Source organism: Myotis brandtii, unplaced genomic scaffold (assembly GCF_000412655.1).
Source record: "Myotis brandtii unplaced genomic scaffold, ASM41265v1 scaffold103, whole genome shotgun sequence".
NCBI lineage: Eukaryota > Metazoa > Chordata > Mammalia > Chiroptera > Vespertilionidae > Myotis > Myotis brandtii.
The window spans coordinates 5,117,341-5,145,286 of NW_005353460.1; the positions used below are offsets into that span (position 1 = coordinate 5,117,341).

At 38.3% G+C, this 27,946-nt stretch overlaps 3 protein-coding genes across 3 annotated transcripts in view; 1 reads left to right on the plus strand and 2 right to left on the minus strand.

Annotated features, from left to right (window-relative positions):
• The window catches only part of POLB (polymerase (DNA directed), beta), a gene marked incomplete at its 5' end in the record, with an annotated part of 21,819 nt that extends 7,324 nt beyond the window's left edge, over positions 1 to 14,495 (plus strand). Inside the window, 10 exons of the mRNA XM_014536588.1 lie at positions 290 to 348; positions 1,935 to 1,984; positions 4,015 to 4,066; positions 5,948 to 6,002; positions 6,098 to 6,170; positions 7,497 to 7,567; positions 8,414 to 8,500; positions 12,753 to 12,817; positions 13,107 to 13,246; positions 14,250 to 14,495. Of these exons, the coding sequence (XP_014392074.1) occupies positions 290 to 348; positions 1,935 to 1,984; positions 4,015 to 4,066; positions 5,948 to 6,002; positions 6,098 to 6,170; positions 7,497 to 7,567; positions 8,414 to 8,500; positions 12,753 to 12,817; positions 13,107 to 13,246; positions 14,250 to 14,344 (747 nt within the window). The remainder of the gene's footprint in view (positions 1 to 289; positions 349 to 1,934; positions 1,985 to 4,014; positions 4,067 to 5,947; positions 6,003 to 6,097; positions 6,171 to 7,496; positions 7,568 to 8,413; positions 8,501 to 12,752; positions 12,818 to 13,106; positions 13,247 to 14,249) is intronic.
• Positions 1 to 27,946, minus strand: part of ANK1 (ankyrin 1, erythrocytic) — a 624,245-nt gene that overhangs the window by 558,046 nt on the left and 38,253 nt on the right. The window lies entirely within an intron of this gene.
• On the minus strand, positions 17,312 to 26,174 carry LOC102262830 (protein-lysine methyltransferase METTL21C). Its single transcript, XM_005856467.2, has 5 exons — positions 25,917 to 26,174; positions 25,426 to 25,576; positions 22,101 to 22,252; positions 19,137 to 19,254; positions 17,312 to 18,020 (listed from the first exon to the last, which is right to left on the minus strand). Exons 1-5 carry the CDS (start codon positions 26,076 to 26,078, stop codon positions 17,626 to 17,628), a joined length of 978 nt encoding a protein of 325 aa, XP_005856529.1. The 5' UTR covers positions 26,079 to 26,174; the 3' UTR covers positions 17,312 to 17,625.

Sequence of the window (27,946 nt, forward strand, 5' to 3'; positions counted from 1 at the left end):
AAGCCTCATGCTCGCTTCCAGCTGCCTGGCTGCCGGCCGCCATCTTGGCTGACAGTTAATTTGCATAAGGATATGCTGATTAGCCAATGGGAAGGGTAGCGGTCGTACGCCAATTACCATGTTTCTCTTTTATTAGTGTAGATTAGTGTAGATAACCACCTAGGTTATATATGAATACTCCTTTAAGAGTTATCCAGACATATGTAAATATTGGTATGTTTCCAATAAGATCATTTGAGCCCTTGAAGCATTCTTAAATCATTGTCATGCTTTTTTTCTTCCCTTAAAGATTCGGCAGGATGATACAAGTTCATCCATCAATTTCCTGACTCGAGTTACTGGTATTGGGTAAGAACTATCTTTTTTTTTTTTTTTTAATCCTCACCCAAGGATATGTTTTTATTGATTTTAGAGAGAGAGGAAGGATTTCAAACCAGCACCCATTTGGTCTACGAGATAACACTCCAACCAACTGAGCCAGGACAAGAACTATTTTTTAAGCAGACACAATATAGGGTTGGTTTAATCTTTATGTCAGCCAAACCAAAGTGCATGCTGTTTCTCTTCAAAACTTGCATCTTTCCACGTCTGTGCCTTTGCCCATACAGTTTGCTTTTCCATATGTTACATGTCTGAGGCTGGTTCTCTAGATGTTGCCTTTACCGTGAAAGCCTCATCCAAGGCTAGTGTTACCTCCTTTGTGAAACCAGTTTGATTCCCCAGCCGGAAATGATTTCTTCTTCCTCTAAACTCCACTAACACTTGCTCTTTGTACATCTTATTGTATTCTCCAGATTAAACCTCATTTGCCTCTCTGAGCATGATATCTTAAACATTTAAGCTTTTTTTCCATAGCACCTAGCATAGTACCTTATGAATTTGAAACAAGCTCTCAGGCATTTTTTAATGAAGGAATCTTTATCTTAAAAGTTGAACTAGCATGAAAGGAGGCTTCTTTGATACTAGACAAAGTAAAGATGAACATTGAAATATTAAAGCTGTAATGCTTAACTCTCATCTTCATGAAATGAGAATATTTTTAGATATAATGTTGATTTTTTATATGGCAACGTTTTTAGGAAAGTTACTCTAAAATAGATTAAATTCTTAAACTTAGTCTACTGAAAATGAGCTTGAGTCCTTGGGGACCCAAGGCCATTATACAGTGGTAGTTAAATGTTGTTTTACAGGGCATCTATTATATTGTTCTCTTTTTTCAGACAAGAAAACTGAATACAGAGAGTGAGATAAGTGTGGCAGAATCAGAATTAGAACCTATGTTTCCTGACTCCCTTTTCAGTTCTGTTTTTCTATGCCACATTGCCTTCCTGCCATGAATATCGGTTTCTGTGACAAGCGGTTTCTGTGAATAGGCTCTTTGTCATTCCAGTCTCAGTTTCAATATCTCAGAGGCCTTCCCTCACCACCCAATCTAAAGTAGTACCTAACCACTCTGCTATGGTACTCTATTTTAATTCATCTGCCAGGTATTTTCTTATTTGTTTATTATGTATTTATTCATTCTCTTACCCACTGGAATGTATGTAGGTAAGACCAGCACCCTTATTTGTGTTATTCCTGTTGTATTTTTAGCACCTAGCAGTGTTATCTGGTACATATTAGGCCCTCAGTAAATCTCATGAATGAATGAACAGTTTTCAAGTACCTGTATGTCTTTTATGAGTAAAAGACATGGGCACAATTGTTGAGACATCTTTTTCATGTCTAAGTTTATGGTTGTATTCCTAGATTGAGGCTTCAAGAATTCCTCTCTTTGGATGAAATTGAACATTACCCAAATTACCATGCGCCATTTTAGCAAGTCTTGTTCACTTCAATAGTAACTCTTTCATGTTTGAAAGAGAAGACATAATTATTTGTTTCAAGAATCCTGAGTTTTGTTTGATATGAAATAATGTGTTTCTTTCTTATAGTCCATCTGCTGCAAGGAAGTTTGTAGATGAAGGAATTAAAACATTAGAAGGTGAGTATGTAATTCCAGATTAAATGTTGTCCTGACTGACTGTTAATGCTCTAACAAACTACAACTTGAAAAATTCCTTCTCGCCCTAGCTGGTTTGGTTCATTGTATAGAGCGTTGGCCTGTGGACTCAGGGGTCCTGGGTTTTTCATGGGTCCTGGGTTTGAATCCCGTCAAGGGCATATGCCTGGGTTGTGGGCTCAATCCCCAATGGGGGGCGTGCAAGAGGCAGCCGATCAATGATTCTCTCTCATCATTGATGTTTCTATCTCTCTCTCCCTTCCTCTCTGAAATCAATAAAAACATATCAAAAAACAAAACAAAAAACCTCTTCTCAATTAGATACAAATGATATGATTTTTTTAAACTCTACATTAGAGAATAGATATAAAGAGTAGTTTATATTCCCATCTTAACTCAGAAGAAAATCAAGAAGAGGAAGAAGTGGCTTTTGGTTTTAAGGCAATGATTTCATTTGCAGATTTTAGTTGATGTAAATAAACTTTGTTCGTTAATAAAATTTTAATCTGTTAACAAAGTCCTACACATTCAGCTTAAAAGCCAAGTATATTGAGAAAGATTCTGTAAGAGACTTGTATCGCTTACTGAATTTTTGCTTTCAAAGAAGTGATAAAAATAGTAATTCCGAAACACTTTTCTTAAACCTAATATAGCAATCCTTTAAATATAATTTATTCATACATTTTCAAGGCCATATGTATGTATAGATTCATTACAGTATATCTGTGGCATTTAGGGTTTAATATTTGTGGGTTCAACTACTTGTGAGCAATGAATTCATTAGAATGGTGCTTCAGTTTCTCAGCTACAAAATGGTATAATTTCTGTCTCATATGATTTAATGAAATAATGTATGTAAAGCACTTAGCAGAATGCTTGGTACCTACTAAAGTAATTAAAAATAGTAACCGACTCTTAAGAAGTATGGTTAATTAGTAATATTACTAAGAATTTGTGTGAGTCACGTGGCTAGTTAATGACCTCTTTACATCTGCATCTCGGAGGGTTGTGCTTTTCTGCTTGTAGTGTATATGGTTTATCTGAGTGAAATACTGAAAATGGGGTCAAGAATTTGTTTTTCAAAGGTATTCAGTTGCATCCCTTGGGAGTGTGAAGGATCTACTCTAATTCCCCTCGTTCTCTTAACTTGTGTAGGGTTTTTACATTACTTCTCAATTCACAGACCTGTAATATAACTGTTGATATATCATATACATAAAACAGACTCAATATTTCTGTTTCATATACTTCAGTGTTTTCTGTGTAAATACAACTATGAGAAATATTCAGTGCTCCATATATTATAAAGATACTTATTTTTCTCCATTTTATATTTCCAGAGAGAATTTATGTGAATATGAGGGTGATTATAGGAATTGCTTGTGAAGCATACTTATCTTTAAAAGCTTACTCTTGTATTCATGCCCAATAAAGGAACATCTAAGTGGAACTAAGTCACTTTTAGATTTAAGATATGTTATGTTATGACAGTTTTTAAAATTAAAAAATAAAGATAACACATCTCTTTTTAACAAGATTTTTAGCACAGTTCCTACACAAACTGGTATTCAATAAATGTTAACTAAATGAAGGAGTGAATAAACAAATGAGCAACACAAATGAACTTAGTTACTCTTAATACATTCAGAAGTTGTGGTTACTACTGCTGCTGCTGTTAACCATAAATTAAGCAATATAGTTCTTATAAGGCTGCTTTTTGCTATAGTCAGTAAAATTTGGTATGATCTTGGTATGTTTAATCTACTGTTCCATGTAACTAATTGAACTTTTGATTCAGTAAATAAAAATGATCATGAAATAACTGTTAGGTTTTACTAGGTTAATTTGAAGAGTCACTTTTATCTAATTCTTTTAGGTAAATTTTTTTACTGTCTTTTCAAAGTAATTTTAATGTATTTTCCATGTAGTTTTTTTTGTAAATAGTATCGCTGAATTTACCATTTTCCCCACAAAATGTTTGAATTAGCACCTCAACTTTATCTTTTATACAGATCTCAGAAAAAATGAAGATAAATTGAACCATCATCAGCGAATTGGGCTGAAGTAAGGTGGCAAATTTTCTTTGACACTGGAGACGTAAAAGTAAAATTTTTTATAGCCATTCTTTCATACATCATAATTCTTCAAACTTAGCTAAACAACCATTTCTCTGTTCAGAAATGCTAAGATGTGTTGCAGACTCCTGTAGATTTGCCTCTTTTGAGTTTTTCCCTCATTCTCTTAACTTTTGTAAGGAATTTCCTCTGAAAATGCATAGAACTGAGTGCATCAGTGAGTCAGTGGGTGTTTATTTCATGCTTACATTATACAAAGCACTGCACTAGATCTGGGGTAAGGATATAAACAGGCTCAGCGTAGCTCTTACGAAGTTTAGAGTCTACCTCAGAAGATAGGACATGAACTTGAAAAACTAAATTTTAAAAAAAAGAAGAAAAATACCAAGCACTTAAATAACAGTAAAGGAATAATTAATAGGCATGTTGTATGTCAGCATTAGCTGTTATTTATTTTGTGTACAGATATAATCAGGAACCCCCTTTCTAATTATTTAAAATACATAGTGCATAAGCTATGTACATGCATAAGCATGTTTCTTTCCTCCAGTCCTATAGTCTTGTTGGCGATTCAGTCCTAATAACCTGCACTTTTCTGTTGATGCCTTACCATACTATTACACTGCCCTTCCAAAAATTTGAGCAAGTTAAGAGACCAGGGTGGTATAGTTCTCATTTTCTTTGCATTTACATAGTAAATAGAGGTCTTCTGAAGAACTTAGTTGTTGTGAGAATTCGTTTTGAGCCAGTGCTTTATTCTTAGATGTTATTTCATACTTAGATAATATTTTTATAACAATCTTGTAGAAGTATAATTCATATACCATACAATTCAACCATTTAAAGTACAAATTCATTGGTTTTATTTTTTAATTTTTTAATTTATCTTTATTGTTGAAAGTATTACAGATGTCCCCTTTCCCCCCATTGACCCCCTCCTCCCCTTCTCCCCACTCCTGCTCCCTCTACAGGCCTTCACCAAGTTATTGTCCATTGATTATACATATATGTATCTAAGTTCTTTGTTTAATCCCTTCCTACCCCTCTCCCCCTCCACTTTGAGATTTCAAGTTATTGTCCATGGATTATACATATATGTATCTAAGTTCTTTGTTTAATCCCTTCCTACCCCTCTCCCCCTCCACTTTGAGATTTGTCAGTCTGTTGCATGCTTCCATGTCTCTGGATCTATTTTGTTCATCAGTTTACTTTTTCAGGGGTTTTAGTATATTCACAGAGTTATATAACCATCACAAACCGAATTTTAGAACATTTTTGTTTCTTGTACCCATTAACAGTCACTCCTATTTCTCGCCAATCCTCCACCTCTACCCCCCCAGCTCCTGGCAACCACTAATCTACTTATTGTCTCTATAGATTTGCCTATTCTGGGCATTTTATATAAATGAAATAATACAATATGTGGTCTTTTGTGACTGGCTTCTTTCAATTAGAATAATGTCTGGGTTTGTTTATGTTGCAAGATCCTACTAAGGTATTTTAAAATACAATAATTTTACATGATTTAAGGACAATAAATTATAACCCCTTGACTTGTCAATAGGGATCAGTCTAATTTGGAAGTGTGCTAACTTAAATATATTTATTTACTCTTGGTATGTGAATGTGAAGTTTATTTATAAATAAGTTTAGATGGAATTTCTGGAATAGTGGAAAGGATGGCTTGTAAGGATTTTGATCAAGTTTGAGGAATAAACCTTCACCCTCAATTTTACTGTTGTCTTAATGAATTTTAATCTTGATTTTTGAATGCTCTAATGGTATAAGGACACTTGATATAGTAGGAAATTTATTTTTTAAGAAGATTTAAATGTCACAAAAGTCTTATCTATTTATTCTGTCTTTATAGATATTTTGAGGACTTTGAGAAAAGAATTCCTCGTGAAGAGATGTTACAAATGCAAGTAAGAGTGTGCTGAATTGTATTCTTTGATTAGAATTGACAGTGTCACTCTGAAAAGCCATTTTTAGAATACTGACTTAATTTTTCTCCTATTAGGATATTGTACTAAACGAAGTTAAAAAAGTGGATTCTGAATACATAGCTACAGTCTGTGGCAGTTTCAGAAGAGGTAATACACTTCTTAATTTCAGGTTATTGATGCCTTGATGTTAAAATTGCTTAGTGTATATAAAAAAGATGAATTAAAAAGATGTAATTTGTGCCCTAGCTAGTTTAGCTCAGTGGATAGAGCGTTAGCCCACAGACTGAAGCTTCTCAGGTTCGATTCTGGTCAAGGGCATGTGCAGGCTGATTCCTGGCCCCAGTCCGGGTGCATGTGGGAGGCAATCAATAGATATCTCTCTCACATCGATGTTTGTGTCTGTCTCTGCCCCTTCCTTTCCACTCTCTAAAAATCAATGGAAAAATATCCTCGGGTAAGGATTAACAACAGCAACAAAAAAGATGTAATTTGTGTTACTTAACAGATTTCCTAAGATCCAGTAGTATTAGTTAAGTTTATTTATTTATAGATGGAAATATATTAGAGAAATCCATACTGAATTTATTATAGGATGATATTTTAGTGACTAATTTTAATAAAAATTTATAATAATTTTGGGTGTGTTAAAATCCTACTAGTGGTTGTCTGTCTAGATGCAAGTGAATCTGGGTAGTTTTCATTTGTTTGTTTTTCTTATTGTATTTTCTAAGTTTTCTGTAATCGATCTAAGAATAATGTCTCAGAAGCACCAGTTCAAAACCAATTCTCACAACAACCAAGTTCTGCTGATGTCCATTTACTATGTGAATACAAGCAAAGCTAGAACTATACAATTGTGGTCTCAAAAATTTAGAAGGGTAACACAAATTTAAAAATATAAACTTTAATAATTAGAGTAGAAAAACTTTAAAACTTTTAGAAAGATATCTGACTGAATCTCTGGGCACTCTGGAGTTTTGCTTGGAAGTAGGTGATAGGCTATAAGCAATTCTCTGGGTAGCTGCTGTAAGAATCTAGAGGTGGGGATAGAAAAGGACTAAATCCATAATTACTGAAAAGTAGAAAGAACATTGGATTGGGGCCAAAATACCTGGGTTCTCAGGCCAAATCTGTCACTACACGATTTTAAGTAAGTTTGTCACTCCACGTCCTGTTTTCCATATTTGCAGAATGAGAAGATTAGAGTTAACAAGTTATTCACGTCTGTGCATCCAAAACACCTAGGAAGTTTTTAAAAATATACACATTGCTGTACCCTGCTACAAATCTACTAAATAAGAATATCCTTGAGTAGGGCCTTGGAATCAATATTTTCAAAACATAGACTTTGATACACAGCAAGCCACATGCTATGAGAAGTAAGGCCCTTCTATGTGTGTCATCCCCATGGTTCTGTTTGTCTCATAGGTAAATTTACGTGAAGAATTCCATACGTTTTCTCTGTTGTCATAGGTGCAGAGTCCAGTGGTGACATGGATGTTCTTCTGACCCATCCAAGTTTTACCTCTGAGTCAAACAAACAGGTACTTCAATTTATAATCAATGTGATCAGTCTTACATAGCAATGAGCATCATTTTCTAAATGATAATTGTCTATTTTCAGAATAAGTTTTTGTTTTATTTTTTTAAATATATATTTTATTGATTTCAGAGAGAGAGGGTGAGAGAGAGAAACATCAGTGATGAGAGAGAATCATTCATTGGCTGCCTCCTGCATGCCCCCTACTGGGGATCGAGCCCGCAAGCCAGGCATGTGCCCTGACTAGGAATGGAACCATGACCTCTTCGTCAACACTCAACCAATGAGCCATGCTGGCAGGCCTAAGTTTTTGTTTTAATCTTTCTGAAAAGTCAAGCTGGTACTGATTGAATTATGTGAAAGGCAAAAAGTAAGTTGTTGAAAGGGATACATACTTTTCTACAAGGAATTGGATGGACAATCTAACATTTGAAAGAGATGAAATTTAGTAAAATATTTCCTGAATTATCTATTGTCTATCATAGATATTTTAGAAATATCCATAATATTGTATTTAGAAACTTTACCTCTATTAGAAATCCCAAGAAGGCAAAACATTTTTTATTTTGAATATATGCCTTTTAAAGATGAAGCAGCTAACTTTTTTGTTTTAATGAAACAAATAAACACACAAATGATGTTTGGGAGCATCATGATATTGGTGAAAGATGATGGTATCTAAAAATAAGTTTAATAAGATGAATTTCCTGTTAAAAGAAAAAAGTACTTACTCAGAACATTGGAAAATAGGCATTTCTCCACAGATAATCAGAAAACTTGTGTTAAAAATGTTTTCTTGCCATAACAGAGTAATTGCTCTTTTTCTTATTCCCTAATTATGATTCTACAGCCAAAACTGTTACATCGTGTTGTGGAGCAGTTACAAAAGGTCTGTTTTATTACAGATACTCTGTCAAAAGGTGAAACAAAATTCATGGTAAGTACTCGTTTGAGTTAACACATCGGGAAAAAACTTTAAAGACTGTTTAGTAATGGTTGTGAGTGTGTGACCTCACTGTAGCTTAATGTTACAATCAATAAATATCCATGAGGCCTTAAAGAAGAAGAATTAGCAGAATGCTAATCTCAGACTATTTTAGTAAAGAATTTTGTTTTAAATTCCCCACTTGTAAATATCTGTGCTATTGGAATAGATTATTAGAAATACTCTGCTATTTTCAAAATATCCATAATGACCTTGACATATAAGTTTTTTCCTAAAATAAATGTTTTTATATTCTCTAACTCAGAATTCTTTAAAATAAGGGAGATTAAAATTGCCTAAAGAGTGCTAATTTATTATAATACCAAATAAAGAAAAGGACCAAGGTATGTGCTAGAACACACAGGGAAAGAAACAAATGTAGAATGTGTTCATAGTAGGGGAGTTCATAGAGCAGGACACTTGCAGAGATTTTCAAAGTGAAACCCATCATGATGAGCTGTCAAAATCCTGTAGTCCTTCTAGGGAATTAAAATTTAAAAATTCAAGAAAAATGGCAAATGGATTAAAAACAGGTTAATACATGGCCCTGTGTAAAAATAGACAGGAAGGCAAATAGAAATCTAGGATTAAGGTATCAAAAGCTTACCTTTTTTCTACTGGTCACTTATATATACATCATTTGGATTCCCTTTTCTCGGTGCCCCCCATTTTTCCAAGTTCCATAACTGAAAGGAAAAAGACTGCTTTTGGAGAATAGACATGATAGAATTAGCAAGTCTCATGCATAAATTTGACAATGGTTTTAACCAATAGTAGAAGAAGATGGTTGAGATGGATAATTGAAATATCATGTCATTCAGAAAGTAAAATGGTGGTTGCCAGGGTCTGTGTGGAGAGGGGCATGGGGAATTATTGTTTAAATGGGTACATAATTTCATTTGGGGCAGATATAAATGGTTAAAATGGTAATTTTATGGTATGTATATTTAACGTGTAAAAACATTGTTATTAAATTCAGCCTGGTGATTTTTATGGGCTATGAAAGTATATTGCTTATGTTAATCACACTTTATCAGTGTTTTTAAAAGAACTTTGGGAAAGGTAAGAATAAAAATTCTAGTCAGTCTTTGAGAATTAAATATGTTTTCCTGAATCTGTCAGATTTTGAGCACTTACTCTGTTTCTAAAAGTATATACACAAATGAGATCTTATTTAAAATAGGGTTTATATATGCTCCATGGATATCTTTTTAAAATTTAGATTGATTTTAATTTACTCAAAATAAATATGCATAATTCTTACAATTAAAGTACATTCAGTCAGATAAAATCCTAAAAACAATATGAGCTAGACAGGTTGGATTTTTTTTTTTTTCATAGTAGGAGTGTCCTTGTATGCCTGGGCGTGTTCTGGGTTCCCCTTCTGGCCTCACTCTCCTGCAGTAGTCATCTCTGTGAGAGGCGCTGGGATCCCTACTGGGGAGTGCACCACCTGCTTTCAGATTTAGCACCGTGGAAGGTGTTTATACAATGCAATAGCAGAAGCATTTTTTTATTATTTTTTTTACAATCTGAACATATTCTGGTGGTGCTCAGAGAGAGATCCAGAGGAAAAACCAACAAAGGCTGTAGTAATCCAGCTAGCAAGAATACAAGGAAAAATTATAAGCTGGTGAGCTGGGTGTAACCTGGAAAGGAAAGGTGGGTAGCCAAGTATATGTGAGCATAAAGATTTACTGACGGTGGTGGAAATGGGTTTCCTAATAGCTGCTCAATCCAAAAAAGACAAGACCTTTGCCCAGAAAGTTCATGGGCAGCCAAATTCCAGGGACTGCTACAGAGTAGGCTGGGTCAGACCTTATTGTTCATGATATGAAAGAACAAAATGGAGAGAATGAGTGTTAATAGGGGGAGAAGGTATATTCAGTCAGTTCAGCAAATATGTATTAAGCATCTACTAAATTCCACATTCTAGGAGTTTGAGATATATCAGTGAATTTAAGTAGAACTTATATTTGGGGAGTGTGGAAAGAAACTTAATAATGGTGAACTTAATAAATAAGTAAATTGTATAGTGTGTTAAGGTAATAATTACTATTTTTTAAAAAGAAAGGGGAGAGCAGGACATGGGGAGGTGGGCATGCAGGAGACAGTATTATACAAGGTAGTCAGAGGCAGAGAAGATGAGACTTGGAGAAAGACTTGAGGTAAGGGATTTAGCCAAGCAGATACCTGGGGGGAAGAGAGAGCAGTGACCCTAAGTGCATGAACATTGGCAGAGATAATCCAAAGAAGTTACGATCTCTAGGTTTCTGAAAGGATTTTGGCTGCAAAATGAATTCAATTTATAAAGTGAAAAAAACGCTTCTCATTCCATAACCACTTGATCTTAAAACCTCTTGTTCCTGCCCTAGCCGGTTTGGCTTAGTGGATAGAGCGTCAGCCTGTGGACTGAAAGGTCCCAGGTTCAATTCCAGCCAAGGGCGTGTACCTTGGTTGCGGGCGCATCCCTGGTGGGAGGTGTGCAGGAGGCAGCTGATCAATGTTTCTCTCCCATCGATGTTTCTAGCTCTCTATCCCTCTCCCTTCCTCTCTGTGAAAAATCAATAAAATATATTTAAAAAAAAAACAAAAACAACAACAACAAAAAAAACCTCTTGTTCCTATAACTATTGATTAAATAGTTTTCAAGATATGACCATTTATGTGTTTTTCAAGTTATCTTCAAAGCATTAATTCCTTTAATAGTAATCAAACCTTAGGAAAGCCAGGTTATTCCAAATCTTCTTGTAAAATCATGGTCTTTAGATAAGTGAGCTATTCTTCCTGTGAATATACTATTTGAAAGAAAAACAAAACAAAACAATTTCCTCTGCATTTCGATGCCTGTTTGATTTATATATGAATACCATTCAAACTTTAACATTTTGTGCAAGTTTGCCCTTGGATGATTTTCTGTGAAATATCTACAGTAAGGATTCAAGAGATAATAGAAGGTACCTTGAGGTCTACCCTAAGGTAGTGAGAGGGGCTTTATTTCAGATACTTGCATGAAGCTACCTAATTGAAATGTCAAACAAAACTCATCCACTCTATCTAATAAATAATGTACAATAATACAGAGAAATTATTTAACATAAGTACTTCAGAAAAAGTGCAGGAAATAAAATTAGCCTTGAAGAAAGGAACAAAGCCATTAGATGAAGTCCCAGTTCTAATGTGACAAACAGTAAGATCATTGCCTGTGGCATCGAAACATCCATATCTGAAAGGTAATACCTCATGGTAATTCCAGATAGAAGTAGTTTCTGATCCATTTGAAGGTTGAGCTGGGACTTATTAATGCCAAAGAAGGTAGTTTTCATATTTTGAAGATAAATAGGTTTCATTAGTCTTTCAGCCATAGCAACCCATTTTGGATTTTAGATTTTAACTTTTTTATGTTGCTGAGTGAAAAAGTATGGCTTTTAGGGATATGTGTACCAATTCAACTACTTTTTAGAATCAGAAGCCTGACAGTTGTATATTTTTCTTAGAATGTGACATTTGAAAGTTTTATTTTGAAATTTATTTATGTCTGTAGTTCTTTTTACATATTTATGGGTTGCTGACTAGTCCAGAATTTTTGCCTATTTTTCTGAAAAAGGAAAAGATAACAAAACAGACCTTGAAAATATCTGTTTGAAAACTAGAAGTATAATGAAAACTCACTTGTAGAGAAGGAAGAAAATAATCTCTTGGTCTTCTCGTTTCTGAGAGGTTTCCACAATTTGAAGAAAATAATCCCCTGGTTTTCTTACCTTAGATTTTTCTTCTCTTGGTCTTCTCGTTTCTGAGAGGTTTCCACAATTTCAAACTCTCCTACTGTTTCTATCATAGCTTTTTTATTTGTTTTCTTTTTCCCGAATAATCATTCTTCCAAGTTGCTTTTTTTCTGTTTGTTTTGGTCTGTCTTTCATGTTTGATGCTTTCCTCAATTAGCTTGCTGTTTAGAATTCACAAAGGCCAAGTCCTCATCACTCTCATCCTTGCCTGCTGTTTCATGTAGTTCTTTAATTATCAGGAAGTGTAATAAGAAGGTAGTGATAATGTACAGTGCATAGAGAAACTAAATTAAAAGTGCTCCAAATTAGAAAACTGCCTCCATTTAAAACAAACTAACCTCATGTTTAACAACATTTAATTAAAATTAAGCTTTCAGTTTAAAAATATCTTCAAACATTCTTTTAAATATCCATTTTAGGGTGTTTGCCAACTTCCCAGTAAAAATGATGGAAAGGAATATCCACACAGGAGAATTGATATCAGGTATTTGTTGCTGACCTATTAACTTTCCCTTCTTTTCTCCGTTCCCCCCTCCCTCTATTTATCTTGGAATTCACATAAATATCCAGAATCCCTTTTCATTCTGAAGTGCCTTATGTTTTTGCTGTAGAAAATGTTTAGCCTGAAAATATGTAAATAATAACTGTCTACAGAATCTAATTTATTTTCTCCAGCTATCCATGTCAACAGGATGCCTTCCACAGCTCAAAAGTCATTTCCTGCCTGGGGAAAGTTATTGTAATAAGTGACACTGCTTTTCATTTCTTTTTAGGTTGATACCCAAGGATCAATATTACTGTGGTGTTCTCTATTTCACGGGGAGTGATATTTTCAATAAGAATATGCGAACTCATGCTTTAGAAAAGGGTTTCACAATCAATGAATACACGATCCGTCCCCTAGGAGTCACTGGTGAGTATTTGTGTTCCTTAGAGAAAACCCCAGTCATCTGAAAAGAAAGTTATTTTCAAGGTATTTTGGTTTAGCAACTTTGATTTCTCTAAAAAGCCTTTAAATAACTATGCCAGTTAATTAGTTTCTTTGTGTTGTTAGTTCATCAGGCAACAAATGGGCTTTAATCCACACATGTCCCAGGCTCTCCCTTGAAGGCCCGTGATGACAGGAATTAATTCTAGCTCTATCACAGTGGATTAAATTCTTTCCACCTGTGATGGTCAGTAAAAATAAACTTTATTGGTCTAAGTGTTTTGTTTTTTAAAATGCATCTCCAAGACTTCTGAAGAATCCAGGTATCGTTGCTTTTGGTGCCAAGCCAAATTTGGTAGCTTTGGCCCCATGCTTTAAAGTTAAAGAGTAAGAATAGCTTAATCCCTGCTTTATTTATCTTATTAACATTTCATAATATACTATGTAGTTTACTGCTCTGTACTAGGAAAATGAAGATTTTGTTATTTTGTCCTAAAAATTATAAAATCGGGCTTTCTTCCTTGGTTGACTAGGGCAGTACTTCTCACATGGCAGTGTGATACAAACCACGTGAAGACCCCATTGAATGCAGAGTCTAATTCAGTGGGCTTTGGAGTGGGGCCCAAATGTCTGCTTTACTAGTAAGCTTCCAGGTGATGCCAGTTGCTAGTCTAGGAACCCCATTTTGAGTTGTAAAGGAACTAACTAGAGTATTTTATATAACCCATGAGGCTCCCATGGAGATTCAGCAGAGAGGAAAATCATGAATTGGATAACTTCAAAGGCCATGGTTGGCACACTCAGGTTCCTTTTGTAGCACTGGTGTATATGTGACAAACCTCAACCCCGCGCTCGTGTGGCAGGATGGGGGTGGGCAAGATCTTTTTTTAGTGACTTGGTTGCCATTTTCTTTGTTTTCTACAAGTATGTCCTATACAAATGTCAGTCCTGCACCCTCTAAAACTTTTGATTCTTTTGTCTCTTGTAGGAGTTGCTGGAGAACCCCTGCCAGTAGATAGTGAGAAAGACATCTTTGACTACATCCAGTGGAAATACCGAGAGCCCAAGGATCGAAGTGAATGAGGCCTATCCTTCCCCAGCACAGCCCAACAAGAGTCTTAATTTATTTCTTAACCTTTGCTATGTAAGGGTCTTTGGTGTTTTTAAATGATTGTTTCTTCTTCATGTTTTAGCTTGTACCGTAGTCAATAAAACCTAATGCACTATTATCAGATGATTTTGTTCTGATTTTATTAGAAAATATATTTAAATTTTTTAATCACACTTCACTAAGGGTTTACTAGAGAGAATTAAGAGATGAGATGATAGCAAGTCTTCAAAGCAAATTTTTATTTTCTCATTTTCTGCCCTTATGCTATAAACCAACATTACTCCCACTTCCTTTCCTCCTAATTACCAATTACAAATTAGTCAATTAAGATACACCAAAGGTTATCCTCTTGAGGATGGTTCAGTAGTTTTCCAAAAATAGTGCCTTCATAAATTTAATTTTTTTCTTTGGCCCGTATTCGATTTTGTAATACATACTTAAAACTTAAATAGAAGAACAGGTGTGTGGTTTACCTCTTATATAAAATCTGTAGCAACTGGCTGTAATCCATCAGAAAGAGCTTCCCTAAGCAAAACGACTTCTAATTGTACCCATATGTACAAAATATGGCCTCTCAAACTTCAAACAAAAATTTCACTTTTTGCCCTAGTTTTCTAGAAATGCTTTGTAACTTGCAAAGGACTATACAAACAAGATGATACTACCTTTTGAATCTTATTTCTTCATCAACTACAAATTATTTTGTAGTGAAATGGTATTTCCCTTCCAAGAAATCAAAGAAAATAAACAATAGAGTTTTTAATGAAAAATAATAGTTGCTGTAATAATTTTCACTGGTAAGATATAAAAGTTCATTGAATCACAGATACCACCATTTCTCCCCTCCCAAGTTACTGTCAGTTACCAGAACTTCACCAAAAATCATTTAAGATTTATTTCAACTACAGTGGGGCCTTGACTTACGAGTGTCCCGACTAACGAGTTTTTCGAGATACGAGCCGTCTCTCGGCCGCTTTTTTACTTTGAGTTGCGAGCTAAAATTCGGGTTACGAGCCAGCTTCAGATACCCCACCGCTAGTTGGCGCAGCGAACGTCACAGTGAACGCCACAACATCAGCCCAGCATCACGTGTCTCACTCGTTCACTTTTTGATTTGACATACGAGTAATTTGAGTTATGAGCTCCGTCACGGAATGAATTAAACTCGTAAGTCAAGGCCCCACTGTAATTGTTTTTCTCCCACAAAGGGGACCAGTACATTTTTCTTGTTTGCTATCAAGCTCTAACCAGATTTCTTATATTTTAAATCTTACTCTTAAGTTCTCCCTGGAGCCTTATTTCCCCTTCACCTTTGTCACTAATCACAAATATATATAGGAATCTCCCGAGGAGTTGTTTCTGAATGCATTATTTCAGGTGGAGGATGGAAGTGAAACCAGCTATTGCCCTGCTACCCAATACTATGAATCATGATTTGCCTTCAGTCCTATTGTAGTTTTCCCCACATATGTTCAATTTTGTATCTAGCATTTCCCCACATTTAACCTGGCCTCATGACTGCTTCCCAACACTAAAACCCAACTTGGCTGTACCACCTGGAATGGCTGTATCATGTTCCACCAATGGTGGGTGGTGCCAAAAGTTACTTAACCACGAAATTGAACAATATTTTGCTATTATAAATACTTTGGGAATAGAGCTAAGCTTTTATTGTTTGAGAATGTCCCCTGAGTCATTCTAATGCAGTCTTATTTATAGCCACTGTTTTAGTTCTGTTTTTTTTTTATATATAAACCATATTTTGCAAATATTTTCACACAATAATAATATAGTTCTTAAAAAGTGGGACAGTATTTTATGTTCAAGGGAATTCTCTCAGGAGAATTCCCTCTTTCAAGTGAAGTCATTAATGACGCAGTGTGGAAGCATAATATAACTTATGTTTCAAGTGTTGGAAACAATGGCCCATGCCTCTCTATAGTTGGTTGTCCAGGTGGCACTACATCAAGCATAATAGGTTAGTTTCCTGTTTTAGGAATAGACTTGATTATGCCCAGCCGACATAGCTCAGTGGTTGAGCATTGACCTATGAACCAGGAGGTCACAGTTCAATTCCTGGTCAGGGCACATGCTGGGGTTGCGGGCTCGATCCCCAGTATGGGGCCTGCAGAAGGCAGCCAATCAATTATTCTCTCTCATCATTCTTGTTTCTATCTCTCTCTCTCTCAATAAAAATACTTTAAAAAATGGACACAGAAATCAGCAAACAAAAACCTCTCAGTTAATCCAATGTTAATTGGAACTCTACTGTATGCAGGACACCATAAACCCTAAATACACTCTCGGGAAACTGATATCTAGTCGGGGCCTGCTGATCTGGACTTGTCTCTGAAGTAGACTGGAGTAAGTAGAATGGAAGTACAGATACAGTGCTGTGAGATACACAGTGCAGCCACCTTTGAGAATTTAGGTCAGGCTTTCTGTAAGACTGTGGGAATGAGGATTAAGTCGATAGACGTGACCAAAAAGGGCTTTCCAGACGAAGTGACAACATACATAAAGACACTTGCTTTACTTTTTATTTGTGGTGTACAACTGCTTACTTATAGTATAGTGTCCTCCCTTCATTTCTCTTGGGACCTGCAGAGAGAACCAGATGTAGAGGAAGGGAGCTCCATAATGAGAAACGCAGTTGAAACACATTTGTTCCATGAATGTGCCTTCTCCCACTCGTTGTTCTTTAGATGTGCTGCAGTGCTGTCTGTTTCCCTGTAACCCAGAGGAAAAAATGTCCATCAACAAGAGTTACAGGAAATCAAAATTAGTTGCAGTCATAGTAGGAGAATAATCAAGTTAGCTTACATTATAGTACAGTGGCTGCCAACTTCTGTAGAAAAAGCCGGAAAATATAAAACCTACCGCGTTCTTTTTAAATACGCAGCATGAATGAGGAGAATGAATTGAGAGAAACAAGTAAGTTTGTAGTAAATTATACTAAAACTTGTTTATTAATTTATTCATGTAAAATTTACTGAACATTTAGTTGAGACTTCTGAGAGCCAGCAAAGCTATTTTTATATTTTCACATTATTCTTTACAGATGTTTAGATTAACCAGATAACCTTAAATAGGTGATTTTAGATAGCTGCTGTAGTATTAAGTTCTGCTTGTTTTGTGTGTACAAGATTTTTTTATGCACCACCTTCTCAATCTTATAAGTGTTTTCTTGACAATACCATTTCTAACACAGCTCAAAACACACACTAAGTTTTCGAATGGCAATTTGTTTCATTTAGTCCCATTTTAGTGTTCCTTTAAAAATTTTAACTGACGACTCTGGAAATTCAGCCAGGGACGTTGTATCAAAAACTTGCTTGAATTTGTCTAGAAATTCATAGTCAGTGCTGAACCTGAACTTGTTTGCCCAAAGCAACACAGTCCCTGGCTGGCAGAGGTGCGCCATGGTGGAGAGCAGCTTGTCCAGGCAGTAGTGGTGGTAGACCACATCGGAGGCCAGAACGTAGTCATAATAGAAAGTCGACTTGGGGAAGTTCTGCTCCAGGCCTTCTCCCCACACCAGCTCTTTCACTTCAGGCAGATGTGCTGTGTGTGCTAGTGTATTCTTTAAAAGGTTGTGTTGAAGGTTTCCTAGGACATCAGGCAAATCCGTGGCGGTGACTTGAGCTCCTAAGAGAGAAAGAAGAAAAAATGTAACAATTACTTGGAATCTTTTGGGCATTCAGAGTGGACATATACTCTCAGGGAGAAAGAAGAGAACTAGAACTGGGCTTCTCAACCTTGGCCCTATTGACATATGGGCCGGACACATTTGACATAATTCCACTGGATAATTCTTTTGGGGGCGGGGCTGGGAGGGGCTGCCCTGTACTTTGTAAGATGTTTGGGAGTGTCTCTGTTACCCATCCAACAGATGACAGTAGCACCTCCCCACCCATCCCCAAGTTGTGACAATCAAAAATGTCTTCCGACATTGCCAAATGTCCCTTGTGGGACAGAAATCACCTTTGGCTGAGAACCATCTCTTAAGAAACTTTAAGTTAAGCAATGGTGCAATGTTAAGAGATTTTAGGATAATTCGCTAAACATATTATGGTTTTCAGCAGCTGCTTAATATAGTAATTCATAATTTTCCCTCTAAAAATACATTTATCTCATGATTTTCTTTTTCTCTTCCATGAAGTATTCAGCACCCAGTTTTCTTTCCACAAAGGATAATCTATTTTGTCTGATTCTCACCCTTATTTAAATTAATTAAATTAATTCTTAGGCATTTTAAAGCTAGTGACGATGGTTCACAAAATAGATCTCTGTATTTCCAGATTAGTTTTAAAGAAAGAACTATGATAATGTAGGCAGAAGTAGCCAGATTAGTACCACCTCTTGCCCAGTGCCCAGGAACTCACAACCTGCATTTTGGGTATAAATCTGTCTTCACCTTGGATTAACTCACTTTTTATTTCCTTCACAATGTTAGTGACAATATTTGCAACAAAGAGCAGGAGACAACATAACATAGTTGTTTACAACAGAGGATTTGAGAGTCATACCTCCAAATTTTCAACTTCATCACATGGTAATCGGTGGACTGGGCAAATTACTGAACCTCTCATCTCTAACAAACAATAATCTTATCTCTGGGGATAACAGTAGTAATTCTAGCTTGTGACACTGGGGGAGATTCAATGAGTGAAATCATGGCTGAGCACCTAAACCACAGACTTATCATTGTTGTCACAATAAAGGTCTTTTGAAACACGGTCAGGAATAAGAAAACAAACAAACCTAAAATACTGGCCACAATGGAAACAAGGCCTGGTCCAGCACCAATTTCAAGTATTTTAGCATCTTGAAAATTCAATTCCTCTGTATGTTCCTCCAAATATTGACACAAAGCCATAGCCTAAAAAAGATTTATAGTTGTCACTTGGGCATTGCAACATTGGAAACCAGTAGCCACCTCAATCTCCACCCCAAATTAAATACTATAAGACTTATCATTAATAGTTTATGGAAAGGTTCATCAGAATCAAAATATACATCTACTGATGTATTTAGACCTCTGGAACATGAAAATTATAACCTACATCAAAGGAACTAGAGAACCAGGTTTGTGAATCGCCTGTATCGGAAGACTCTTGCTTGACTGCCAGGAATTGGGAGATCAGCTCATCTCTTGCAAACCCGGGCAGTGAGGGTTACAGAACAGCAACTCCCTCCTCTGGTTTAGTCATGTTAGGCCTCCACCTGCTTTAAGAATGTTGGATAAACTTCTTCAAGACCTCTCTCCTAGCCTCTGTCAACATTCAGGTAGGCCAGGGCTTTGTCTTCTATGCTGGACAACTGGGCAGTTTTGTTTTGTTGTAAGTGGTTTCTCTAAGAAACAGACTATCAGAACAATACTTCCCACACGTTAGTGTGCACACAGATCACCTGGGCCTGGTTCAGACGCACGTCTGTGTGCAGTGGGCTCTGGTTGGGATGCTCAGGACTACGTTTCCCACAAGCTACCAGGTGCTGCCAGGGCTTCTGGTCCGTGGACCATACTATGAGTAGCAAGGAGATGCTAAAACACATATGCAAATAAATTAAGATAGCTTTTTATACAGAAAATCAAACATCCCTTGAGAGGATAATTATTTGTGATGTAGGGGTTTCAATATTAGGAAGACAGTGTCACCTAGAGCTATGGAGAGGACACATGCTTTGAGGTGTTTTCTGAAGAGATAGCCCTGCCCTGTGTGAGGCTGGCCCCTCTGGGGTGCTATCTGGAAACAATGCTTTTCTCAGGAACAGCTACATCTTTTGACATTGCAAACACTCCCCCACCCTTCTTAGCCTGTTAGAGAAATCTGGAAAATGATCTCTTTCACGGAGAGCTGCACTGGACTACACACAAGAGGAGAGTGTTACGTGAATCCTTCTGTTGCAGTTTTCAAGAGTTTGAGGTCCCAAGAGAGGCCAGTGTTTGTGCATGAAAGGCTGAGGCCTTGATGAGCATAAAACTGCCCAGTGGACAAATCTAATCTCTGATACCCCTGCTATTGTTGTCTATTTGCCAAATATCTATATATATAAAAGCCTAAGCGACTGGTTGACCGGACGACCAGACAACCAGCCAGTAGCTATGACGCTCAGCTGACCAACAGGTGCCAGGTGCCCAGCTGGCGAGTGCTCCTCTGAGGCAGCACTACTGAGCTGCAGTGGCAGCAGGTGCAGCGGGGCTGGGATGAGGGGGAGCGGTGCCCCCCCGCCCATCTCCTGCTACTTCATGCACTACATCTCTTGCCTGTGGGGATCGGGCTGAAACCAGCAGCCCAACATCCCCCAAGGGGTCCCGGATTGTGAGAGGGCCAGACCAAGAGGGGCCTCTATTAAAAATATATTTTAAAAAAAAGAAAAAGAAAAGCAAAAAAACCCCCAAAAAAACCTCACAGACAGAGACAACAGTATGGTGATTACTAGAGGGAAAGGGGGGTGGGGGGACGCAAGAGGGGTATAGGGGGATAAATGGTGGTGGAAGGAGACTTGACTTGGGGTGGTGAACATGCAATACAATATACAGATGATATATTGTAGAATTGTACACCTGAAACCTGTATAATTTTATTAATCATTGTCACCCCAATAAATTCAATTAAAAAAAAGAGAAGAAAAGCCTTTGTTTGAAGGAAATCATACCCATATGCATAAGAGATAAAAATGGACCGTCCTTGGGTGGGGGGAGGAGGAGCTCTAGGAGCGAGGGGACCCCTGGCTGTCCATTCCTCCTCCTGCTCCCTTCTCACTTGCCACCAGTAGCCCAGATCGCCCCGAGGGCTCTCCATGGAAGCTCTAATCATGACTACTCATTGCATGTGCAGTGCCTGGACTGGCAGGTCTGTATCACCTGGGAGCCTGGGAGAAATGCAGAGCACAGCCCCCCCCCCCCCCCCCCCCCCGTGATCTGCATTTTAAGGAGACCCCAGCATGATTCACCTCCATGCTAGCGGCTGAGCTGTTGATCTGAAGCCTCTCTAAGCCCAGGCTGAAAACCCCTGCGGTGGAAAGAACAGCCATGAACACTGCCCCGGGCTTTAAATATGGAAATGAAGGCAAACAGAGGCGCAGTGACCATCCATGACCTCACAGCCAGGAAACAGCAGGTTTGCTGGCTCTCAATTCAGTGTTTCCCCCATTTCGGCGCCATCCTCCCGGGGCTGCCGCAGGGAGAAATGGTTCTTGAACATTCCTGCTGGAATACCCACAATGTGAACAGAAAACGTCAACCCGAGAGTCTGTGGGAGTTGCCCGAAGGTACATGCTGCAAAGCCAAAACTCTGAAGATGTGACTTTTTCCTTAAGAATTCATATGAATTTTTCAGCCTACTTCCTGATATATTCAAGCTTATATTAAACAACTAGAGGCCCAGTGCACAAAAATTTGTGTTGAAGATGTGACTTTTTCCTTAAGAATTCATATAAATTTTTCATCCTACTTTCTGATATATTCAAGCTTATATTAATGTAAACAATAATGTTTCAGGAACATAGCACAGAGGAAAATCAAAGCTTATGGGAGAGATGCGATGTATTCGTGGAGCCCAAGCACACTACCCGCACCCCTGGTGGGGGGGCAACAATTGACCCTCAGTTGGAGAAACCCAAAATGTTAAAGTACTTGGCAAATTGTCCAAGGCCACGCAAATGTACAAAAGTGTTGTTATCGTCCCCAGAAGCCCTGCCATCCCAGTGTAACAGTTCTCTCACCCCTGGCCACACCACTGCTCCGTAACTCTCTATTGATTCTTGAACGACAATCTTCTTGCCTGCAAACAGATAGTTCTCCTGAGTGTAGCTGGCATAATTTGTAGGAACAAATTTCTGGAGGCTATGAAGAGATGGTTCTATGCTGTTAAAATCTGTGGGGCAGAAAATAAGATAGGTTTCACGATTTGTTGATTCAGTGCAAATATACACTTAGTACAATTGGTAGGATGGGAACCGAGGGGTGCCGCTATCAATGACAAAGGCTGCAAACTAGCACAAAGCAGTGCTATGGAGTGACAGGGACATAGCATTGAGGTGTGACATCTTTATCATGTGACGAAATGCCAAAGGATATTCCCTCTAGTTAGAAGAGGACGGAAGAAGTGTGTCCCCATTCCCACACTCCCGACGACAGGAGAAAGCTAAATGGCACCAGGAAAATGGCACAAATGAGCTGTCTGTGTAAGGAGGACCCGGGCAAACATGGACCTGACTATTTTTAGGTCTTGAAGGAACATTCCCAATGTTGGCTGGAGCGTGTTCCTTAAATCCTTCTTACATCAGCTCCTCAAAAGGTTCAGGTCACCCAAAGATGAGCCAGCCCCACAGTCCAGGGGGAGGCTGTCAGATGAGCGCTGACTATCGAGTTACTGCTGTGTTAAATGCTTCCTTGCTCTCATGACCACTCCAGCAGCTCTCAAATATCATATAAAACGAGAGGAAAAGAGCACATGCGCAGAGGAGGATGTGAAGGGTGGCGGGTCTTTGGAGAAACCTACTCAGGAGTCCATCCCTGGGAGGCAGGTAGGACAGGCTATGTCAGGTACCACGGCTTTCCAGGGGCACTACAACAGCTCTGTGCCACTGCTCTGCAACCCGTCTTAACAGGTTTCCAGAAAGAGCAGTACCGAAACTTGGAGGAAGCCTTTAGAATGTCCGCCATGGGGTCATGGCTGTTGAATCTAATTACATGCTTATATTTTGCATGTCTGTGTGTATGTATTTCCGTTTTGTCTTCCTAGCAATTCATTTTTGTTGTGTTTTACCAAAAAAGTGTCAGTATGCAGCAGATGGGGAAATGGCCTTTGACCACAGTGTGACCACGATGTCCGCAGCTCTTCAGAGTGCGGCTCTCGGCCGCTGGTTCTGGTTTAGTGTGTTCTACCCCTGGAAGGAGAATTCTCTGCCCTGAACAAAAAGGCGAGCTTCCAGAGACCGGGGGCTGCACTGAACTTGCCAGAACCGGCTAGTAAAGAGTGGCTGAGTCAGTCCTGAGGGGTCCTTTCCTGTCACATGCCCTGGTTAGGGCTGTGGGGAGGCCATAGGGGAGGGAAGGAGACCTCCGGTCCTCACCTACCTCTTATGGGAAGCCACTGACATACAACGCCAACCCAATATGTATAAATGACCAAGGAGGCCCTAGGTTCCATCACTGATTTGTAGGGTTTGACGGTGACCATGGTGTAAACAGCCCTGGTGATAAAATGTCCCTGGGGAAAGATGTGCAGCATACACCATAATGGAGTACTTCCACCATCCAGATACAATGGACATCAATAGCCTCAAGAACATAGCTAATCATCAAATGCACTAAAATAATCCAGGTCTGGTCCAGAGTATTTATTATCTAGGTTTTTTCCCATATACCTTTGCCTTTTATATAATCGATTTCATTGTAATTTATGTAACTTAAGTTTCAATATGGCCATGTTTAATAACCAGCTCACCAAATTCCTGAAATTCAGGAGCTGGTACAGGCCAGCTGGTACAAGGAGTCGGTACAGGGCTGTGCTCTTTTCCTCAAAGGCTTTCATCAGTGGAGTGTCTACCAGGAGCAGCCCAACCATCGGGTACTCATGCCAGCTCCTGCCGGCTTCCTTCCCCCAGCCACCCCCGCGATGCCCCCAGTGGTTCTCAACCTTCCTAATGCCGCGACCCTTTAATACACTTCCTCATGTTGTGGTGACCCCCAACCATAAAATTATTTTCGTTGCTACTTCATAACTGTAATTTTGCTACTGTTATGAATCGTAATGTAAATATCTGATATGCAGGATGTATTTTCATTGTTCGCGACCCACAGGTTGAGAACCGCTGCCCCAGACCATTCATTCTTCCCTTCCTCCCACAAATCGCCAACCAGGGACCCTCAAGACTGGAGGAAAAGTCAATGGGCTGATTTTGAATGGTTCAGTATTTTACAGGTTAAGAAGCTAATGTTTATGCTTTCCCAATCAACAGGGTAAAGAAACGTGGGCATATAAATATACTCCCATTAGAACCTTTTAGAGTCTACAGAAATATAGAAATTTATGTTTATTGCACATTAAATATTTTCATTTATTGTACCCATGCTAGACTGGTAGTTTTAGAGGGACCAGGTTTGAGAGACAGGTAGAGTTGTATTTTTATGTAAACAGTTTAGTAAAAATAAATAATATCCTGGTTTAGTAGAGTTGGAACATAATTGTATCACATTAAATGGCTGTAAATGTTATCAATGCTGTATCTTGGCTCTCATGACATTATTTGGTATGTCCATCATTTATTAACTACTAAGTCCCTGTCCAGAAATGCAACCCTAATGGTTGCACTGTCCTGATGGGAAAATGCACTTTGCTCTACACCAGCGATTCTCAACCTGTGGGTCGTGACCACTTTGGGGGTGGAACGACCCTTTCACAGGAGTCACCTAAGACCGTCGGAAAACACATATATAATTACATATTGTTTCTGTGATTAATCACTATGCTTTAATTATGTTCAATTTGTAACAATGAAATTGGGGGTCACCACAACATGAGGAACTGTATTAAAGGGTGGCGGCATTAGGAAGGTTGAGAACCACTGCTCTACACGGATCGTGTATGACAGAGCTGCCAGGAATACGTTTTGATGAAAAGCAGAAACTAATCTAGATTGCATTTCTTTTTAAATGTTCTTGTTACAAAAATATACAGTCTTAGATTTATATACAAGATGAAATAAATTTGTGGATTTTGATAAGTAAATAATGAAAAATAGGGATTACTTGTAATGCTATGCTTATGCTTGCATAAAGGCATTTTTCTACTTAGCTTCGTTATACAAACAATCTTGAAGGATGTTAACTAGACTTATTGTAGTGATCATTTTGCAATATATCCAAATATCAAATCATTTGTCATGAAACTAATATAACATTATATGTTAATTATATTTCAATAAAAATCATTTCAAAATCTAGAGTTAAAAGGAAGTGGAAATTCTTGTCACAGAAGTTAACTGGAAAATGCCATCACCAGGAAAACAACTGAGAAGGTGTTGAGGACATGAAGGGGGTTACCTCCTGTGGGTCCACTGGTGCCATCTTTCTGGACAGTCTTTTCCTCTGCCTCTAGCCAGCCATCTGGGGAGCTTGGTCCTTCCCCCAGGCGCCCAGGCTGCTGCTCGGAGCTCAGACACACATCCATAGCTGGAGCTGGAGCCCGAGCCGGCTGGAGAGGAGGAAATTGGACAAGATCCGAGTTGCTCAGCCCAGGGTGTCTGAGTCTCTCAGGAGGCTCTAAAAAGTGCAGCTTATCGCCTTTGCATCTGCTGCGTGGGAAAGAACACCTGCTTTTCAGCTTAGTTCCCCGGGTGAGCAAGGCAGCCACTCAAGGAGTTGCCAAAGTGGAGGGAGACCGTTAAATGAGACCGAAACTACTTGTACATGAAGAAAGGCAATGGGAGCCGGGCCACAGTCTGATGTTGCCAGGGTCCAAAATGCATTTCTGATAACTTTGGGAACTGGATCTTAAAGAAAATCTGGTCTAGCAATCTGACCAGTGGGAGCACCTTGTAGATGGATGTGATATCATGCATGAGAAGCCAGCATTTGGAGCAAACACAGGGCTGCTCCCTTTTCATCTGAGGCTTTCTTGCAAAATAGTAGAAAGTGCTGGGGGCTGAGAGCCAGGAGCCTGCTTTGGCTCCCCACTCTAACACTTTGCAACTCATCTCCTCACTGTTTTCTCATCAGCAAGAAGGGGATAATAATATCTGCCTGCCTGCGAGGGCTGTGACGAGAAAGAGAGAGCATAAGTGATTAGTACAGCACAGGTAAGCAAAGGAGAATTATTTTCAAATGCCAGGTGGTGCTTTTCCTTGTGAAATGAAATGACCCCCTCCCCCATCGTTATAGTTGACTTGAGAAATAAATTCTTTCCCAAAGATAGCTGTGCATTGAAAAACAATCTCGAACGTAACTACAGTGACCTGTCTAGTGTTCATTATTAGTTTGGCAAATCCTATGATATACATCATATATTAGTATTTCATAAAGAATTGGGAAATTTTTTAATGACCCCTTGTTAGTACCCTCAAAAGAATTTTGATCTGTTAGTTGAAATATATCTTTACCTTATGTAGCAGAAGAGATTTGAGATTTCTGTGTGCCCTTTAATCCCCAATGTTTTATATAGATCTGCACCTAAAAGGATTAGCATTTTATGAACAAAAGCCAGCCAGTGGAAGTCCAAGTTATTTAGGGTAGCATTACCCACCAGTACGCACACACATTTCTTTGCTAGAATTTCCTCTCTCTTTCTCAACTTCTCTTTCTTGCTCTCATTTTCGCTCTCTCTTGCTCTCTCTCTTTCAATATATATCCTTCTCTCTTGAATTTTCTCTCTCTCTCTCTCTCTCTCTCTCTCTCTCACACACACACATTCCTTGCAACATGAAATATAATCACTCTTGAAAGATCCAGAGGCTGCCCTCCATGGTATTCAGTTGCTGTGATGGAGTTTGAATGAGGACTTATATTTCACTTTTAAAAAAAGTGGGGGTTGGCTTGTTGGGGGTTTTATGGGCATGTCAACTTTGTGTGCATCAGCAAACTCCTGCGGCTGAAGAAAGGGGCCTGCCTGCTGTGGACTCGGTCCTGGACCCTGATTCCTGCTCCCAGAAATAACACAAGACTCTACCAAGAGGAAGGGGAAATGTTTGTGAGGAAGACATGAGAACGGTCTCTACGTAAGAAGGGACATGGGTCAAAGGCTTAAAGTCACACGAGGGGTATTTAGTTGGGGCAGCAGTGAGTAGGAAATCAGAAAACTCCTTCAAAATAAAAAGCAATCTGTTGTAATTTATTTACTAGAAATAGGGGCAGTTAAAATGGAAAGAGGAAGAGCGTTTGCCCATTTTAGAAGCCCGGAAACCCTTAAAATAGAATATAGGATATGGCCCTGACCGGTTTGGCTCAGTGGCTAGAGCGTCGGCCTGCGGACTCAAGGGTCCCAGGTTCGATTCCGGTCAAGGGCATGTACCTTGGTTGCGGGCACATCCCCAGTGGCGGGTATGCAGGAGGCAGCTGATCGATGTTTCTCTCTCATCCCTCTCCCTTCCTTTATGTAAAAAAATCAATAAAATATATATATTTTTTAAAAAAGAATATAGGATATGTAATTTAAAGCCTAGGGCGAATAGGAATTGAATAATCATTTACTTTTATGAGGGACTATATTTAACCATTGAGCCAAATGAATGGTGATTTAGCTTGAGTAGATATAAGAGCCTATTTTTATTTTTACCCAACATTGCAACTTCTCTGCTATCACTTTTTTTTTCAATGTTCGTTTCTTTTAACTCTGGATCTTTGTGTGGATATACTGTGGTCCTATGACTGTTACGTCTTCTTTCTCACTGCCTTAAGTGATGGCAGGTGAGCTGGAGTCTTTTTCAAATCCATCATTGCAATGCTTTCATTATTCCCCAAATTGTTCAGGTCTGTGATTGTAACTTATTTCCAGCGATGTCATCATCCCTACATGAAATAGCAGAAGATGGTCATCATTACAACTTTTTAAATAACTTTTAAAAACAGA